The 21703-nt window shown below is 35.5% G+C and overlaps 1 protein-coding gene across 1 annotated transcript in view; it reads left to right on the forward strand.

Moving 5' to 3' along the window:
• Window positions 1–1684: 1684 nt before the first annotated feature.
• si:dkeyp-50d11.2 (calpain-1 catalytic subunit) overlaps window positions 1685–21703 on the forward strand; it is a 27807-nt gene continuing 7788 nt past the window's right edge. The window contains exons 1-13 of the mRNA XM_056445761.1: window positions 1685–1825; window positions 2120–2381; window positions 5079–5148; window positions 5334–5452; window positions 12167–12300; window positions 12792–12960; window positions 15695–15778; window positions 15861–15946; window positions 16029–16103; window positions 16977–17137; window positions 17226–17386; window positions 21039–21050; window positions 21205–21416. Coding sequence (XP_056301736.1) covers window positions 2130–2381; window positions 5079–5148; window positions 5334–5452; window positions 12167–12300; window positions 12792–12960; window positions 15695–15778; window positions 15861–15946; window positions 16029–16103; window positions 16977–17137; window positions 17226–17386; window positions 21039–21050; window positions 21205–21416 — 1535 coding nt within the window. The 5' untranslated portion in view covers window positions 1685–1825; window positions 2120–2129. The remainder of the gene's footprint in view (window positions 1826–2119; window positions 2382–5078; window positions 5149–5333; window positions 5453–12166; window positions 12301–12791; window positions 12961–15694; window positions 15779–15860; window positions 15947–16028; window positions 16104–16976; window positions 17138–17225; window positions 17387–21038; window positions 21051–21204; window positions 21417–21703) is intronic.

Below are 21703 nucleotides of genomic sequence, written 5' to 3' on the forward strand. Positions count from 1 at the left end.
AAAGTATACTGTAGAAAAGCAGAATATTGCTGCATAGGACAAATTCATTCACATTTGTTGAAAATCTGTTAACAAACATATTATGTAAATGTGTTGTATGTCATATGCCTTCCACTTTGAGAAGAAGTTAATGATTTGTTAATTATTCCTTTAGTCAATAAATCTGCAACGTGAGACTAAAAGCCTTAAATGTCTGTTGTCTAACTAAGAGCTTAGTAAATATTATAAAGTTCACTTCTTTGTATGTTACTTTAGAATTTAAGGACTATAAACGTTTTTAAATTGTATACATGCCACTCATAGAATGTAAATACACTACCAGACAAAAGTCTTGTCATCAATCCCAGTTGTAAGAGCAACAAATAATAACTTGACTTCTAGTTGATCATTTGGAAAAGTGGCAGAAAGTAGATTTTTCTGATGAACATCTGTTGAACTGCATCCCAATCATCACTAACACTGCAGAAGACCTATTGGAACCTGCATGGACCCAAGATTCTTACAGAAATCTGTCAAGTTTGGTGAAGGAAAAATCATGGTTTGGGGTTACATTCAGTGTGGGGGCGTGCGAGAGATCTGTAGAGTGGATGGCAACATCAACAGCCTGAGGTATCAAGACATTTGCGCTGCCCATTACATTACAAACCACAGGAGAGGGCAAATATTTCAGCAGGATAGCGCTTCTTCTCATACTTCAGCCTCAACATCAAAGTTCCTGAAAGCAAAGAAGATCAAGGTGCTCCAGTATTAGACAGCCCAGTCACCAGACATGAACATTATTGAGCATGTCTGGGGGAGGATGGAGGAGGCATTGAAGATGAATCCAAAGAATCTTGATGAACTTTGGGAGTCCTGCAAGAACGCTTTCTTTGCCATTTCAGATGACTTTTATTAATAAGTTATTTGAGTCGTTGCAGAGATGTATAGATGCAGTCTTCCAAGCTCATGGGAATCATACACAAAATAAAAAATTTTCCCACTACACCATGACTTTATATTCTATACTGTACATTATTTCTGTTAAGTGACAAGACTTTTGTCTAAGCAAAGTCAGACCTTACTGTCCTAATTAAATAATTAAAAATCAAGGCATGATCATATTTTATTTAGGTAAAATATGCATAATCTAGAGGTCTTTGCCTTTCATATCAGCCACTTCTGACACTAAATGATCAACTATAAGTCATAACTTATTATTTGTTGTTCCTAAAACTTGGATAGGCGACAAGACGTTTGTCAGGCTGTTTAGTTAACCTTTCTCCATTCCCTTCTGCTATAGAAAAGTGAAGCCCAAATTGTTTCAAATATCATACTTAGGTCTATTGATTTTTTTTTATAAAGTGAAAACTTTTATTTGGAAAAGAAGAAATGTACAAAATAAGTCAGGAAATAATCTGTAAGAGACTGATATACAAGTACATATTATAGAGTGATAAGAACAATAAGTAACAAATGAAAAATAGAAATTAAAGTAGAGCGATCACATACTGAAGGACCCCCCCCCCCTCCCCCCTTCCATAAAAATTAGGTTATTTTAGACGATCAGTCTATACAATTCGAATGTGCAAATGTCTCCAACAAGTGAAAAATATCAATTCAGCTCAATAAGGATCTTCTTTCTAAGTCTCCTGGCGCCCCCTTGAGGAATTGAAACCGCTTTTGTGATTGTAAATAATTTGGAACCATTACACGCACGCGGGCACGCGCTCCGCACTGCAGTCACTTTCAGAAGCCTTTCTGTGCTGGGACAACGCTATGATATAAGTTAACCGTGTAAGATATCATACCACAGCCATATTCAGGATTTGGATAGTGCTATTTTAAGGTAAGTCACAATGCTGTTACAAATGATATCATCTTGTCAAATGTTTTAGCCGACTCTCTCTCTAGATTGTCAACAGAAGGAGTATGTGTGTTATATTTACCCACTATAAACCTAGTCAGTGTACAAATGTGTGTATAAAAACATATCATATTACATCTGCTCCTTAATGCGGATAGTTATGATTATGACACAGAAATACATTTAATAAAAAAAAAATGTGAAATGGGCAAGGAAAAAATAATTGGCATAATTTGATTTGTTACAGCAGTGGTCCTTATTTTGTGTCTCTGACAGGTCTTCAAGGATGGAGCCAATTTGTGCCATGGGAGTTGCTGCCCGCTTGAGAAGTGAGTGGGATCGAAATGAGGGATTTGGACAGAACCATATGGCCCTGAAGTTCTTGGGCCAGGATTTTGAGTCCCTGCGTACTCGCTGCCTTCAGAGTGGACATCTGTTTGAGGATGATATTTTCCCAGCCCAGCAGTCTTCCTTAGGATTCAAGGAGCTGGGCCCCAACTCTAGCAAAACCAGAGGTGTACGCTGGATGAGGCCAACGGTGAGAGTCTGTAGTGTGTGTGTGTGTGTGTGTGTGCTAACATTTCAACCCAAGCATGATAAAAACATAATATTCATAAATTAGCATGGATAAATGATGCAAAGTGTTTAACTTTCTCACATACTTAAGTCTCATATACATTTGCATAATGTTGAAAGAGGCAGATTTCATCCGAATCAAAAACTGTCATCATTTACTCACCCAATTAAATTGAAATAGTTTTATTACACTTTTACAGCAAAATACTGTAATACAGTTTTAAAAATTAGTCATAAAAGGGTCATGTCAAGCCACATGACACCTCAGTGCTTTGAGTCCTTCACATTTGACTCAATACATCTCTCAGATATATCCTACTGGGTGTTTTTGAGGGGTGAAATGTCCAAGTCGCAATGTCTACAGGGGTACCTCAGGGCTTGGATTCAAGGGTTATGTAACTTCTTCATCAACTCATCACCACTGATCTGTTATTCATCAATGTCTCCATCCAGCTAGGCAAATTACACATTACTACTTTCAATGACAGATCACATTATTAAAACAGACCATTTATTTTTTGAAATACCTTCAGCTGCATCATTTCATTAGATCTTTGTCCGATAAGGGTAACGAGCAGTTTTTTCCAAGGGACTAATATCCAAAATATAGCAAGCTCTGTCTAACTCATATACTTCTTCCTTCGAGAGTTTGAAGAGCGTGTGGGAAAAAGATTTGGGTCACGAAATTAAAGATACAGATTGGTCTGAATTATGTAATGATTTGTTTTCTAAATGTACTTCATTGAGTGTTCATGAGCTCAATTATAATTTCATTAACAGAGTTTATCTTACACCCTTAGGTGTAAAAAAGATTTACAAAAACTCATCTGATCTTTGTTTTAACTGCAAAAAATGCAAAGGAATGTTCCTTTATTGTTTCTGGTATTGTGAGAAAATCGTTTCTTTTTGAAAGAAAACACATCATTTTCTACAAGGACTCTTTAAGATTACGTTTTGTTTTTCTCTGGAATTTTATTTATTATATGGTGGAGTAGAGAATGTGTTGGATTCCCACACCAAGCATCTGTTCTTTGGTCTATCTGGCAAAGAAATGTATACTTCTATTGTGGTCATCGCCCCAGGTACCCTCCTTTAAAATATGGTTGTCTCAAGTATGTACGCTATTTCCACTCGAGAAACTCACCTATGACTAGGGCCAGACGGAATCTGCGGACATTTTTTGCTATTTCTGCGCAGAATTCTATTAAAAATCTGCGGATTATGTGGAGTCATTTTGGGAGTATCAGAACTAAAAACTTAATATATGACATAAAGTAATACCTTTTTAACTTTTATTTAATATTTACAATGCAAATCCAATTAGATCCACTTTAGTTGGTAAATAAAGCAAGTCTCCCATATAATATCTCTACTAAAAGACAGAAAATATTACTTTACAAACTATATTGTAATTAAATCGTATGAATATTTTCTGAAATAAATAAAAAAACTGAATAAATATACATTTACACACATTTACTCAAGTAAATAAACAGAATGGGCTAAAAATCTGCGTGCAGATTCCATGTAGGCCTACCTATGACATACATCAAAAGTCAGATGACTTTTGGCTGCTATGGACACCTTTTTGGCACCACATAAATATTTGTTTCAGATTTTCTATTCTGTGGTGTATATTTTAGCTCCTAGCCTTACTGTATTATCCTGTTTACTTGTTAGTATGTTTCCCTTTTTTCCTACTGTATAGCTGAGACTGTATTTGTATGTGCTGATGTATTAAAATAAATAATAATAATTAAAAAAAAACAAAAACAGACCATTTCTGTAGATTTGTCTCATATAATATTAGAATTATTAGACCATTTCTATAAAAATAAAATGGTACACAGCTCAAGCTCTTATATTGTAAAGACTGGACTATCACAATGCTCTCTTTGCAGGCCTTCCAGTCAGCACAATCAAGCCTCTGCAACTGGTCTCATTTACTTCCATTGATTTCTAGACCTTAAAAACAGCTTGTTATGCTGCTTGATGTTTCAAACTGACATTTTCTTACTATATTATTTCTTCTTATATTATTATACTTTTCAGGTATAGTCATGAACACACTTGTTTGTAGAGCAAGTAGCTTGACCATTTTCTGCTGTTTATTATTCCTAGTCTTTTCTCCCATAGGCAACGGAATCAGCAGTTCTAAAACAATCACTAAAATGAGCGCACTTCAACGTTGCAAAATAAGCTTCAAATGCAAGGCTCTGACGTTTGCCTACAAAACGGCGGCTGTCTCTGCACCTCTTTATCTCAATTCACTACTTCAGACTTCTGTGTTTGCCAGAAGCTTGTGTTCTGTAAGTAAACGACACATTGTGGTGCCTACCCAAAGAGGCGTGAAATCACTTTCAAGGACTTTTACCTTGACAAAAACCCTTTTATCTATAGGAAAGAGATGAATAAAACACTAGCACTCTCTATTCTATTTCTGTTCTATCTATATTTTGTATTATTTATTTAATACTACTTAAACTGTAACATTCACCACACTTTTGCTGGCCGATTGCTTCCGTTATCCTCATTTGTAAGACACATTGGATAGATGATTGAATGTAAATGCTAACATCCATTTATATGTCAGTAGGTATAGATATTCCAGTGATTTCTATGCCCTGTCTGACCCATAGGTCTTCTCTGTGTACCTCAGGAGTTCTGCTCCGACCCACACTTTATCGTAGATGGGGCCACACGCACTGACATCTGCCAAGGGGCTCTAGGTAATACAAGAACTCAAACAGAACAAAATCATGAGAAACTCATTAACACACCAGTTTACTCACAAATAAAAGAGCATGCTTTTTTACAAATGAGTTATTAATGCTGCAGGAATGAAGTATTGTAGGATAATCTCTCTGTTTCACTACACTTTTGTTCTTGTTGTTGTTGAACACACTAACTGTAGGTGATTGTTGGCTGCTGGCGGCTATTGCGTGCCTTACACTAAACGAACCCTTGCTGCGACGGGTGGTTCCTCATGGCCAGAGCTTCCATCAGCAATATGCCGGAATATTTCACTTCCAGGTATTGAACACTTTCAAAATATTTTACAATATTTATTTTAATTCTAATAATTGTTTGGAAATTGTAATGGTAACACTTTACAACAAGGTTGCATTAGTTAATGTTAGTTAAACGTGCTGTAGGTGATCTGCCTAAATGCTAATCCCTCCCCTGTCATCCAAAGCCACGCCTCCTGAAATCATGACATTAAAGATGACAGAGACCCACTAGATCAGGTCATAGGTAAAAAACTTTATAGTACTTTATAATACTCTACACTAATTCTGAACAAAAACTGTATTATATCTAGCACATCTTCAGTTGTGTAGTTAGCAAGTAAAACTTGTCATCACTCTCTCATCAGTCTCACTCATCAGTCAAACTCTCTCACACGCTTTGTCCTAAAGCGACTACTGTATGCTTAGTGGTTGGCCGGTGGGGTGCAGGAATTACACTTATTACTAAGCCATACTTACATATACTTACATGCTATTTCAGACTGAATATTCAAATGAACATGGTAACCAATATAGGGAGCGGACCGAGTCACACGTTGTCATTGTTCAAAAAAGAACCAATGTCCATATAAATCCAACTTCACCTCAGTAAAGCAGGCAAGGCGGAATAGCGCTGTTTACTGATGTTTTGTTGTTAAACTAAATGAAAATCTACATTATCGATGCTGTAAATGGTCCCTTATGAAACTGAAAACAGTCCCATCAATCTTTCACCGGAAGATTTCAGTTGCTGAACAACACTTCTGTGCATATAGCTTCAACAAAATCTACATAAGCTTTGCGTGACTAAAATAGTTTTAAGACATAACATTACCTGTCTAAATGGAATACTTCAGCCATGGTGTCGTCCTTCCAATATTGATTCAGAATTTTAAAAAGTTTCTATTCAGCATTTGTTTTTAGCGCTTTCACTCGTGTCCACGTGACCGCAGCCCAAGTGAACGTGCATCGGTGGATCTGCGTGAACGGGTAGGCAGTTGTTCAAATCTACATTTGTTGACCGACAGTTTGGGCTACTTATCAGAATTATGGGAATTATCGGCCTGGCAATATTTAATTGGATGAACATTTTTTAGTCTTTTGCCTCACCCAGAATATAAAAATACATATAAACACATTTAGATCATCTACTTTAATCATTACTATTGGAATGTGAAGAGACCAGCACAACAAACCTGTTTCTGAAGACAATCACATACTGCATCTTTAATGTATTTTACTACCTCAAACAAACAATTAACAGTGCATTTATTACAGTATTTATTGAATTGTCTTTGTTAACGTTAGTTAATGGAAACACAGTTGTTCTTTGCTAGTTACTGTTAACTCACAGTGCATTAACTATTGTTAATAACACATTAGTAAAGGTTAGTCAAAAAATTCTGCTGTACAAGTATTGTTCATTCTTAGATTACTTTAGTAAATACATTGACTTTAACTAATGAAACCTTATTGTAATGTAATATTGTTTGCTTAAAATGATAATGTCTACATAATGCATTACATTATTATTGTACTTTAATTCCTGCTTCTTAGACAACGATTAAACTTAACCTCAACTAAAATTAAACTGATCGAAATTAACAATGATTGAATACAACATCGTGTCTTTGTTGTCTCTCATAAAAGCACATCAGTAATGTTTTTTTCTGAGGCAAAAAAGTTATAGTAATAATAAAAGTTACTTAAATGTCTTAATTGAAAATGGCCTAATCCTGGTTTAGTCTAACCCCTATCTGTGAAACCAGGCCTAAATGATTAAAAGTGTTTTGCTGAAAAATGGGTAAATTATAGTGGATTGAGGTATAGTGGCAAACTATAAATATTTAAAAATGAAAATTAATTAGCATTAGATCCTTAAATAGAGTCTTTTAATCTGTTATCAAATGATTCATTAAATATAATTTTCAGTCAGCCATATATGTACAGTTGAAATCTGAATTATTAGCCCCCCTTTTAATTTTTTTTTTAAGTATTTCTCAAATGACGTTTAACAGAGCAAGGAAATTTTCACAGTACGTCTGATAATATTTTTTTCTTCTGGGGAAAGTCTTATTTGTTTTATTTCGGCTAGAATAAAAGCAGTTTTTAATTTTTTTAATAGATATTTTAAGGTCAAAATGATTAGCCCCTTTAGCTATATTTTTTTTCCAAAGTCTACAGAACAAACCATTGTTATACAATAACATGCCTAATTAGCCTAACCTGCCTAGTTAACCTAATTAACCTAGTTAAGCCTTTAAATGTCACTTTAAGCTGTATAGAAGTGTCTTGAAAAATATCTAGTCAAATATTATTTACTGTCATCATGGCAAAGATAAAATAAATCAGTTATTAGAGATGAGTTATTAAAACTATTATGTTTAGAAATGTGTTGAAAAAATCTTCTCTCCGTTAAACAGAAATTGAGAAAAATAAAATAAACAGGGGGGCTAATATTAGATTAAGATTAAGATCATCTGACCTGCTTATTTCCAAGTAAAATTGCTCGTAAAAGTCTTACTCCATATAAATAAATTTATATGAATTGCAAGAATTTCACTAACACTGCCAAGTACACATTCATAGTTTATAAATGAACTAATATGAAATATTGCAATAGACATAGATATATTTTGAGGCCATTAATTAAACTGCCACATTGCCTAAACCCTGTTTTTGTAAAAAAAAAATCCCAAACACGTCCTTCTTTCCAATGCAGGCGTGTAAACTGATCTGTTCCCCTTCCACTTGATTCTCCATAGCTCAGCAGATCTACATTAAGCCAGCCCACCCTGTCTGCTGCATGGCTATATATACAGGCCTCACCCAGAAAACGAAATGGCCACATCCTCTGCCAAATTCCCCTTCTGTTCTCCAGCCAGGAACCATTTAGGCTCAGTCACTCAGTGAATGCTTGTAGCGTTCAGAGCATTAGTGCTGCAGAGACACTTGGAGTTCTGCCAGCAACTCAGAGTGAACTGCTGTTTACATACAGAGACAAACACACAAATGAAAGATGATTTATTATGCTATTTTTACTGAAAAGATTTTGATACAAGAAGTTTGATACTAAGGACTGCTATTTAATGCTTGGAGTATGCTTTTTTTAAATTAAAAAAATATAGTAAAAATAGTTATATTGTGAAATATTACGTACATTTAAAATAATAATTTCCAGTATACTGTATGTTAAAAGGTTATTTATTCCTGTGATTTAAATCCCATGTTTGGCATCATTACTCATATGATCCTTCAGAAATCATTCTAATATGATGATTTAATGCTCAAGAAACATGTCTTATCAATGCTGACATTGCGATGCATTGTATTTGAAAATTCTTTTACAATTAATGAATAGAAAATGCAAAAGAAATCGAAGTCATAACATTACACTTTTTGTTATCACTTCTGATTAATTTAATGTGTCTTTGCTGAATAGAAGTCTTACTTACTAAAAGAAAAATCTGACTAACCAGAAACTTATAAACAGTAATGTCTATATATAGAAATGTTATGCTAAAAATAAAAGATGGGGGCTAGAAAAATGTACTGGTCCAGCTCACCATATGCATGGAACATCAGTCTTAGAAAACATCTGCAATAATATAGAAGCCGAAAGGAAAATGTATGAATGAATGAATGAGTTAAGTTTTCAACCCCTATACTCTCAAAAATGGTTCTGCATAAATCCACAGACTTTTATAAAATATTGGAGCTGAACAGCCTGCAAATTGTAAGTATGATTATGATTCAGATATCTGATTATGAGGATGTATGTAAAATGTTCATTAAAAGTGCACTAATAAACAATATGTGAAAATGCTTTGACTACAGTGTCATAAAATGCACTTGCAGCCAAAAAGCATGTCTGTTCCACACTCCATGGCAGAATTCATTTTGTAACATGGTGCTAATAATGACATCTTGACTGTTACCAAAACGCACCTGAAATTTCTTAGCAGCCATGTCTAAAATTAGGAAGTTATCAACCGTACACACAGCCAATTACAAACATACAGAACACAAAATTTACTGTGAATACCACACATTGTGGTCTCTACCACATTTATGTCATCTCAGTATTACTTTATTAAGTAATGAAAAGATAATTTCAAGTTTTCTCATTGGGAAAAACTGTGATTTTTCCTCATTGTAAATTGCAAAACCTCAAATCTTTATCATGACTGGAAGAACTGAAAGTGGTGAACAAAAACTTTCATGCCATGCCGTCCTCGTCTCTTCAGTGGTCTTGTTTAACTTCAGTGGCTTCCAGCTTTACTCTACTTCATACTACAACCCAGGCTCATTCTGATTATGTACCCTTATATACATTTCTGGAGAGAGCAAAATACATACCAGGAGCTATGTTTTTGTTTTTGCGAATCCACCAGAGGCCGCTGTGTATGCTTTTTCAGATCTCAAATTTCTCTCGTGAGTGCCATTCACGCCTGCTGTACTCCACCAGAGGCCACTTTAAATCCACCAGAGGCCACTGTCGACTGACTGACTAAGGCCCAATCCCAATTCTGATTTTGTACCCCTCCCCCTTCATGGGCTTCAAAATTTACCCCTAAGACCCATCAGACAGCACTACAGCACCTGCACACGTCATCATATGCCATCGTGATCTCTTGCTTCAAATGAGATCAGACGATTGTGACTGCTATAGTTATTTCAGTTGTGTTATTTTTTGGTATTTATTTTCAATAAATCACGGAAGGCATATATTATGTTATCATAATGATCTAATGTGGCAATAAGACCGTAACTGTACTGTGCATTTACACTGTGGCCATATTTATCAATGTAAACACACCAAAAACAACAATAACATTATAGCAGACACTGTAAAAAGCCCATTCCCAGCTGCTAGACTTTTCTGGCAGGGTATTCGATTGTCAGAATGTTGTGGGACTGCAATACAGGAGTTATTATTTGGGATTATAGATAGAGAAATTTAGCTGTTTTTATTTAAGCGTTTTTTTTTTCAAGCATGATGGTAAAACATGAACACGGTTATGAATATATTAAAACATGTGTTTGTTTGTTGTAAAAATTCCTAACAATGACAATAAATACTAATTTGTGGATCTCCTTACTTCCGGGTGCAGCTGTGGCTGGTGTATTCTGGGAAATTTTCTTACCCCTTGGTTTCAAGTGTGGTCCTGAAAAATCTTTGTTCGAAGGGGTATCTACCTATTGCCCTTAGCCCTACACCTTCAAGCTAAAGAGAATTGGGACACCCCTACCCTTTGGTGGGAGCAGGAAAAATGAGGGGTAAGGGAAAGGGGTAGAATTGGGATTGGGCCTAACTGGCCGAACCCCCACATCCTCCCCCTTCCCTAAACCCAAGAAATAATGTTTTAAAAATCACCGATTGCCGATTCTCACCCTGTTATTTACTTGTTTATTTTATTTTTTAGCTTTTGTTTTTGCCTTACCTGCTTTCTAGTACTGTTCTTTATCGCACTCGAACCAGTTGTCGAAGTCAATTCTGTCCCTTCATACTGTCAATTCATACTGTCCCTTTACATGTACTGTATAGTTCTCCCAAAAAATGACGATTTACACTTTGTTTACATACCCATAATTGTTCCAAATTTATTTTTTCATTCTTCTGAACATAAACATCTTTTAAAGGATGTTGGAAACCAAAAAGTTTACTGTCCCACTATATTAGCAAAATAATTACTGACACTGTCAATTTTACATTGTCCTGTTTTGAGTATGTTGTTGTATGTTGTAGTATTTTGCACTGTCTGTATTTTGCACTGTCTGGAGCCAGCACCTAAGCTTTTCACTCATACCACACGTGCTGCTGATGATGTGACAATAAAAGTGATTTGATTTGATTATAGTAGCAAAAAATACTATGGAAGTCATTGGGGACAAGCAATAGTTTCAACCCAGGCTCATTCTGAAAACTTAGTCCAGTGGACGTTTTTGGAGACTGCGAAATATGTAGCCGGGGGTACGTACGGCTGCATTTCATTTTTTAAAGCGAACGCTGCGGGGTTGTGTGACGCCGTTCCTTTCGGCGCTTACCGGCCGGCCGCTCGCCTCCGTGTGGAGGGCTTTCCCGCTGCAACCAGTTTGTCCGGTTAGCTCTTCGTGTACTTTGGCGGACTCGAGGCGACTACGACGACCGGGTTCGAGTCCGGCGAAGAGCGGTTCCAGAAATCAGGTAAGAAAACGAACAAAAAACAAAAAATTAAGCGAACAAGTTCATCACAGGGTGAGAATGTGGTCAATATCCGAAAACGTGGTAAAAATTAGACGAGGGCTTTTCTTTTTCTGGACGGCTTTTGTGAATCGTCGTTGGTTGGGTTTAGAGACGGAGGAGGGTGGGTCAGCCGATTGGCCGGTCGCACGGTCAATCATTCTGTCAACCAGGCAGACAGGTGGAAGGTTCTTCGACAGCAGCCTCTAGCGGGTTTACACGAGAACGGCACGGGAAAAAGCACGCACAGCGGCCTCTCGGGGATTCGTGAAAACAAAAACTGCAAAAATACATACCTCCCGGGACGTATTTCGCTGGCCTCCAGAAACATCCACAGGACTACGTTCTCAGAATGAGCCTGGGTTAAATAGTTTGGGTACGTATGTTATTTAAAATATCTTCTATTGAGTTCATTAGAAGAAACTCATACAGGTTTGGCAGAAGTGAAGGGTGCATGAACAGAATTTTGAGTGAATCATCCATTTAACAGCCATTGTTTCCTAACGTGTCCTCTAGTTTTGGCAGTTTGGGGACTGGGTGGATGTGGTGATTGATGACCGGCTGCCTGTCAGAGATGGAAAGCTGCTTTTCGTCCACTCAGCTGAGGGATCAGAGTTCTGGAGTGCCCTGGTGGAGAAGGCTTATGCAAAGTAAGAAAGCTTCAATCAGACTGTTTCTCAGATAGTCTTCAGACCTGGGGCCTCGTTTTATAAAACCATGCATATGAATCATCCTTAATTTAATCTAAGATTTTCTTACTCAAATGTGTGTACGTGATTTAGAGCGACTGATTTAGTGGAAAATGCATGCCTCTCTTCCAGCTGAGATATCGCTGAATTGCAAATGATTCTGAAATTGTGTTTTAGATATCCGCCTCACAAATGCCCCAGTTAATCTCTTTAGCATATAAAAGAACAGCAGTCAACATGCAAATCCCTTACATGAGAGAGGCAGGACAAGAACTGCTTAGATTTCCAAACACTCTAAATCTACCACTAGGAAAAGGGTATGTGGCTGCTCAGCACATCAAAGATTATTTTTATGAGTCTGTATCTGGATTTTATTGTATCCACAGTTTTATAAATGAGGCCCCGGGATCTTGTTTGGTTGTGTAATGAGTGCATTGTTCTGAACATGGCAGGTTGAACGGCTGCTATGAGGCTTTATCCGGAGGAAGCACATCTGAAGGCTTTGAGGACTTCACCGGTGGAGTGACTGAGATGTATGAGCTGAAAAACGCTCCACCAAACCTTTTCAGCATCATCACAAGAGCTGTGGAGAGAGGCTCTCTCATGGGCTGCTCTATAGATGTTAGTGTTGAAGAGCAACTTATCCATTCATCATTCAGAACACTTTGACCTATAAAGAGCTGTAATATAATATAATAATATAATATAATATAATATAATATAATATAATATAATATAATATAATATAATATGCACATCAGTCTTTTAAATCACTTTGTAATGTAATATGTAAGGCATAATCAATGGTTTTCCATGCATTAAAGGATTTTAAATGCACAACACAGAGGCAAAGAACCAACGCAAAGCGGAGTATAAATGACCTCGGTTATTTCATGGTCATTTGCCAAGTTTTAACATTAGATGAGTTAAACCTTTTATTGCTCTTTGCAGCACAACATTTGGCTACATTTTTGTTGGCATCTTTATCCACCCACTTTGAATCATTCACAGGCAGACAGAGAGAGGAATAGCACACAAGATAAGGGCATATCTTATAGCTCATAGTAACATGTGTTAGCTACCTCCTCGCAAATATTGTTCAGCATATTTGCAAGTTGGTTAATCCCGTTAACTTGTGAAGCGCATGTCTGTGTTTCTGATTCCCAGATTCAGAGACATTTCCAAATTTCCATAAGTGGAATCGACTTCTCTTTTCATTTTAAAAGAACTCATTAAGAATTTGACTTTTTTTTTTTGCTAATAGGCCTTTTTTCACAGATGGTCGAATGCACATCCGGTAGAGCGTTAGTTGCATATTCATACTTCCGGCCAGAGCAACAGAGTCAGATACGCTATAGTTTTCACTTTCTCTTTGAAAACTTTGCCAACATTTACCATTTACAGCGGATGTTTATTGTCTTGTAGACCGACATTCTATCGCTCCACACTCTAAACCTGATAAAGGATATAAGTTTTTCCACAAAAATGGCATTTTTAATTACGAAGGTGATTGACGTCCCATACGTTAGCATGGTTTAGGAAAGGCTATGTACATTTGTGCGAAATGTACCTTTATCATAGCGTATGCCCTTGGTTTTAAACCGTTAAGAGATATAAGGGAGCTAACGCATATAATAATAAATGTTTAAATACATGTATAAAATGTAAATGTATAATAAATATGCAATGTAATAAATATTTGATGTGAGGGAACCTGGACCTTTAGTATTTCTGTATGTACATGGATGAATATATATATATATATATATATATATATACACGCATAATATACATGTAATATTATGTAATGTAGGATACGAATCTTGAAAACAATACATCGAATAAAAAACATGTACAAACAAATCCAGACTGCCTTACTTGAGCAGTTTTGACATGTTATACATTTACACAGTGCATGAGTCAAATAAAGCCTGTTGCCCTCCCTTAAGATATTCATCTGTGTACGTACAGAAATACTAAAGGTCCAGGTTCCCTCTCATCAAATATTTATTACATTGCATATTTATTGAACATTTATTATTATATATGCGTTAGCTCCCTTATATCTCTTAATGGTTTAAAACTAAGAGTATACGCTATGATAAATTTCGCACAAATGTACATAGCCTTTCCTAAACCATGCTAACGTATGGGACGTCACCCACCTTCGTAATTAAAAATGCAATTTTTGTGGACAAACTTATATCCTTTATTAGGTTTAGCGTGTGGAGCGATAGAATGTCGCTCAACAAGACAATTAACATTCCGCTGTAAATGGTAAATGTTGGCAAAGTTTTTAAAGAGAAAGTGAAAACTATAGCATATCTGACTCTGTTGCTCCGGCGGAAGTATGGATATGCAACTAACGCTCTACCTGATGTGTGTTCGACCTTCCGTGAAAAAAGGCCTATAATGATCAGATACATTTCTGTGAACAGATTCGGATGGTTCACCTAATTTAATTATTAATTATTTTGTGAACAGTTTGCTGTTTTTATTTGACAGTTGTGCACTTGCTTGAGCTTCATTACAGATTTTTTACTTTTGGTGGGGTTTGAGTACAACCCCAAATCAGAAAAAGTGATTGTGTTTTAAAACAGTTGACCGCAATTATGATTTAGTGTACAAAAGCAGCATCCAAGACAGATCTAGTCCTTTAGGAGCAAAGATTGGCTGAGGATCGCTAGTTTGCCAACAAATTTTATTTGCGTTTTCCCTACTGTCCCACCTTTTTCTGATTCGGGGTTGTATAAAGAATCGAAAAAAGTATCAAGTCCATCAATTCCAGAACTTGGAATCAGGCATCGCTATAATGGAGGCTCTGGCAAGTCACTCACTGAGTTAATTATGGTTACTAGCCACTGATTCTTGTGGGTAGAGCATTAATTTGGAACAATGTAAAAACTGACTGCAACTACTAGTGCATTAAATGATTTTCTTGCACATCGTTCAGCTAATAAAATATAATATAATATAATATAATAAAATATAATATAATAATATACAATATAATAATATATAATAATATAATATAATATAATATAATATAATATAATATAATATAATATAATATAATATAATATAATAATATAATATAATATAATATAATATAATATAATATAATATAATATATAATAATATATAATATAATATAATATAATATAATAATATACAATATAATATAATATAATATAATATAATATATAATAATTTTGAAGGACTTTCAATGGAGAGTCAATGGACGCTATTTTGTTATTAAATGGCATAATGAAACCATCTATAAGCATTCTAACCTTTATATTACCTTGTTTGGATTGTCGTTCAATATTAAAACCCATATTGTATTAATTTTCAGATTACAAGTTTCTTTGACATGGAAGCCATCACCTTTAAAAAACTAGTGAAAGGCCACGCCTACTCCATTACCGGAGTGGATGAGGTGAGTGCTGGATTTTGATTGACAACAAACTCAGCCAATTACAAAACAGCTGATTACTGGCAGATGTAAATGTGTGGGCCAGGTGGAGTACAGACGAAGCCAGACCAAGCTGCTGCGCATCAGAAACCCTTGGGGAGAGGTGGAGTGGACGGGACCCTGGAGTGATGAGTGAGAATCATGTGAAGATAAAAAAAGAATTCATGATGTCATGTTGAATATCTTTGTTGTATATCACCACGTGTCAATTTAGGTCAAAGGAATGGCGTGAAATCGACGCATCTGTAAGGTCTCGTCTGCACAACTGTCAAGAAGATGGAGAATTTTGGTGAGCGTCTCATGCAGTTTTCTTTTATATAGATATAATGTGTGTGTGTGTGTGTGTGTGTGTGTGTGTGTGTGTGTGGCTTACATATTATTCAGATAACATGTGATTATTTGCTCACCTTCATGTCATTTTTGCTTATCTTCAAAACACAAATTAATATATAATATACTGTAATATAATATAATATAATATAATATAATATAATATAATATAGGGGGGCGACGCGGTGGCGCAGTAGGTAGTGCTGTCACCTCACAGCAAGAAGGTCGCTGGTTCGAGCCTCGGCTGGGTCAGTTGGCATTTCTGTGTGTAGTTTGCATGTTCTCCCCATGTTTGTGTGGGTTTACTCCGGGTGCTCCGGTTTCCCCCACAGTCCAAACACATGCGCCCTAGGCGAATTGGCCATTGTGTATGTGTGTGAATGAGAGTGTATGGATGTTTCCCAGAGATGGATTGCAGCTGGAAGACCATCTGCGGTGTAAAACATGTGCTGGATAAGTTGGCGGTTTATTCCACTGATTAATAAAGGGACTAAGACGAAGGAAAATGAATGAATGAATGAATAAACATGATAACATTGTCTTTAAAAACACCTGTGAGCCCATCCTTGGTATCCTTTTGCTTATGGAGGCTGTGTGTGTGTGTGTGAACTGATCATTCTCCGGAGAATTAAAGCAATTAGAAGACAAACTTCGTCTGACTTTATTGTATTTCAGTCTTCACATTAAAATATATTCCTTCTGAACAGGAGGAAAATAATTTGCCATTACAATAATAAAATTCAATGTTGTTCAAAACAATATTAAACCCTGCTCAATTTTTTTGACCAATTGACTAGCTTTAAATCAGACTATTTTTTTTACACACACCCAGGATGGCATTCAACGACTTCAAGCGAGAGTTCAGCAGACTGGAGATCTGTAACCTGACGGCGGATGCGCTCCAGAGCCGAGAGGTGAAAAAGTGGAACTCATCGCTGTATCCTGGTGAATGGAGAAGAGGATCCACTGCTGGCGGATGCAGGAATTATCCAGGTACATTCTCCACCAGAGTCTCTTTATTGCTTTTGAGCTGATATAAGAGACGGTGCTCTTGAATTAAAGACCGATTCTCTCAACACAGCAACATTTTGGATCAATCCCCAGTTTAAAATAGTGCTGAAGGAACCAGATACTGACAATCAAGAAGGCTGCACTTTTCTAGTGGCTCTGATGCAGAAGAATCGCAGGAAGTTACGGAGGGAGGGCAAAGACATGGAGACCATTGGATTTGCCATTTATGAGGTAGAAAACCTGATATTTTATAGGGCCGAGTAATGAGCGGTAAACACAATCAACTAGATGTTAGATGTTTTAGATGCATCAAGAATCAGTTCTTATTTTGTAAATACAGTGCTCAGCATACACGAGTTGAATATTTTTACTTATTTCTCAGTGAACATAGTTAATATATTTTGCTAGATTTCAACAAAACAGATTTATTAAATAGATATATTTATTAAAATATTATTTTAGCATATATTAGTATAATCTTTAGAAATAGAAAGATAATACATTTAAATTCATTCATTTTCTTTTCGGCTTAGTCCCTTTATTAATCCATGGTCGCCACAGCGGAATGATCTGCCAACTTATCCAGCACATGTTTTACGCAGCGGATGCCCTTCCAGCTGCAACCCATCTCTGGGAAACATCCATACACTCTCATTCACACTCATACACTACGGACAATTTAGCCTACCCAATTCACCTGTACCGCATGTCTTTGGACTGTGGGGGAAACCGGAGCACCCGGAGGAAACCCACGCGAACGCTGGGAGAACATGCAAACTCCACTCAGAAACGCCAACTGACCCATCCAAGGCTCGAACCAGCGACCTTCTTGCTGTGAGGCAACAGCACTACCAGTGGTGTAGTCCTTGCTATACGCACGTATACTCAGTATGCCTACTTTTTTCCATGAGCTGTTTGGGTATTACGACTTCTGAGGATCATACTCTCGGTATACTTACTTGTTTTGGTAATTAGACTTCCCTAATTTTCGTGTATTGAGTATTTGAGTTTTTCGAAGATCACAACAAATCAGTTGAATGAAGTCTCGCTGAAACGTTCAAGTAAAATTATAAAACAGCATGGGCATCGCTTTAGCCCTCCATTCAGCCCCCCTAACACCTTTGCGATTACCTGTCCAATACTAAATGATCGCCTCAGTCCCCTTTAAAGTTGATATCAAAACGGCGGTAGAATCCCGCTCCTGAACTCGTTTTTTAGTTAGTCAGCAAACCACAGCTGTGCAGTGTATATATATATATATATATATATATATATATATATATATATATATATATATATATATATATCAAATGAATGAAAGATACATTGACTTTTGTTGTTTCTTTGCCTACTTTTAAAATTTGGATTGGGTGGGTAATAGTACACCACCTATTTTTTTAGGACTACACCACTGAGCACTACCTACTGCACCACTGCGTTGCCACATTTAAATTCAAGATAAATATTGCAAAAAATACTAACTACAAAATGTTCAATATTTTTGGATTCCTCTTTTTAAAAAATATTGAATTAAATTATTGAACTATTTTTCTAACTCAAATTTGAGTGTACTTATTTTTGGACAGTTATCGTAAGTTATTTAGTTAGATTAGTTGCAGATTTGGCTGATCGAATGTATATGCACAAATATAATATTGTAGAGAATCTTAAAAGAGAGATTTGTGAGGGGTGTACTCATATACGTATGCTGAGGACTGTATTTTGTATTGTAGAGGACAATTACACACAAAGCCCAGTCACACAAAGTCAGATAACTTCAGCTGAAGATTCCTGTAATCTTGTAGTAGTGTTTCTATTAAGCCATTAATCGACTAATCGACTGTTTATGATATTCATCTAATGTTTTAAGTATATGCAGGGACAAAACGGTTTATCTTTAAGCTGAGAAAAAAACACAGTCCTACTGAAAAGTTGTATGTAAATAAATAATACAAAAAATGTAAGTAAAACAAATATAAATAAATTCATTGTAAATGTATCAATTTAAATGTTGATTTAAAGCAGTTCTTTTAACTTTATGATCTTTTTAAAACCCACTTGCAGTAAGTATTTTGACTTGTACTTCATAATTGCATCTATTGTTTTTAAAATACGGCTCAAATTAAACTTAAAGGGATAGTTCACACAAGTATTTAAATTCTGTCACCAATTACTCAGCCTTGTTTAAAACCTTTATGAGTTTCTTTCTTCTCTCAAACACAAAAGAAGATATTTTGAAGAATGCTAAAAACCTGTAACCATTGACATATATGCTTAATATTTATTATACTTATTATTTACTCACCCTCAAGTGATTCTATATCTTTATGAGTTTCTTTCTTCTGTTGAACACAAAAGGAGAAATATGAAAGCCTGTACGCCTGGAAAATATATTGTTTTCCCTTCTATGGAAGTCAATGGTTACAGGCTTTCATTTTTCTTCTTTTGTGTTCAACAGAAGAAAGCAACTCATAAAGATATAGAATCACTTGAGGGTGAGTAAATAATAAGTACATTTTTATTTTTGGGTGAAGAACCCCTTTAAATGTGTCAAATATTTCCCAAGTGATGGTTAATGGAGCATGGACATTCTTACAGTACTTACAGTATTATATATAATCTATTCAATATTTGTTTCTTTTAGTTTGACTGGAATAAACATAGTTTTTACATTAAAAAAACATTTTAAGCTCAGCAGGGCCTTTAATTTAGGAAAATAACTAGAAAAACATGCATTTTCATTGTGGCAAAGACAAAAGAAGTTAGATATTAAAAATTTGTTATTAAATATGTTTAAAATATGTTGACAAAAATTTAAATAAATAAATGTTATTTTATATATATAAATATATATATACACAATGTTATTATATATACACACACTGTAATATATACAGTATACAGAATTATTAAACCCCCTTTGAATTCTTTTATTCATTTTTAAATGATTTCCCAAATGATGTTTAACAGAGCAAGGAAATGTTTACAGTATGTCTGATAATGTTTTTTCTTCTGGAGAAAGTCTTATTTGTTTTATTTCGGCTAGAATAAAAGCAGTTTTTAAATTTTTTCAAAACATTTTAAGGTCAAAATTATTAGCTCCTTTAAGCTATATATATTTTTTCGATAGTCTACAGCAGTGTTTCGCAACCCTGTTCCTGGAGGCACACCAACAGTACATATTTTGGATGTCTCCCTTTTCTTACCCATTAACTTCAGGTTTTGGAGTCTCTTCTAATGTTCTGATGAGTTGATTCAGGTGTGTCTGATTAGGGAGAGGTTCAAAATGTGAACTGTTGGTGTGCCTTTAGGAACAGGGTTGGGAAACACTGGTCTACAGAACAAACCATCGTTATACAATAACTTATCTAATTACCCTAACCTGCCTAGTTAACCTAATTAACCTAGTTAAGTCTTTAAATGTCTTTTTAAGCTGTATAGAAGTGTCTTGAAAAATATCTAGTCAAATATTATTTACTGTCATCATGGAAAAGATAAAATAATCAGTTATTAGAAATGAGTTATTAAAACTATTATGTTTAGAAATATCTTTACTCTGTTAAACAGAAATTGGGGAAAAAATTAACAGGGGGCTAATAATTCTGACTTCAACTGTATATATATAAATATTATTATTTTAAAAATGTATGTATATATAGATCATCTTTATCATTGCCATTATATAGGTCTCATCTTTTGTGTGAATAGGTATTGTGCTATTAATGTATGTTTTATTCAGTAAAGTATGAGAAAAGCCCTATTATTGATAACTTGCTAACATTACAATAACGTTGGTTGCTAACCAAGTGACTCCAATTATTTAAAAAAAACAAAAAACTGAAAGATTTATAATGTTTCTACCCTTTATTTCTGAATCTTACAGGTCCCTAAAGAGGTATGAGATGTGTGCCAGATTAATGAAACTCACCATTATCATTTAAACCATTCGTTATCAGTCAGGTTGGTGCTTAAGCTGCAGTTTGACCTCAGTTTAGACCATAGCGTTGGTCAGTTGAGATGCGCAGTGATGTTTGTTTCCTCTCTGTCAGTATCTGGGTCGGGTTGGTGTCCATCTGAAGCGGGATTTTTTCCTCAAGCACACGTCGAGCGCTCGGTCAGAGCTCTTCATCAATCTTCGAGAAGTGAGCTCACGCTTCTCCCTGCCAGCAGGAGAGTATATCATTGTCCCGTCCACCTTTGAGCCCCAGAAAGAAGGAGACTTTGTGCTCAGGGTCTTCTCGGAAAAGGCGACCGACTCACAGTGAGTGACCTTACATTAATGATTCATATTTCAGGGTTTTTACTTTTCAGACACATTATTTATAATAATAACATAGAATTTCAAAATGGTTTTAAAGTAAATAAATGACAGTTTGTTTTACAGTAGTTAAATATTTTTATATGTTAACATAAAACGGTAACACTTTACAATAAGGTTTTGTTAGTTAACGTTAGGTAATGCATTCTAACATGATCAGTACATTTATTACAGTATTTATTCAGCTTTGTCAATCTTAGTTAATAGAAATAAAGTCGTCTATGTTACCT

This window comes from Danio aesculapii, chromosome 21 (assembly GCF_903798145.1).
Source record: "Danio aesculapii chromosome 21, fDanAes4.1, whole genome shotgun sequence".
In the NCBI taxonomy this organism is placed as follows: domain Eukaryota; kingdom Metazoa; phylum Chordata; class Actinopteri; order Cypriniformes; family Danionidae; genus Danio; species Danio aesculapii.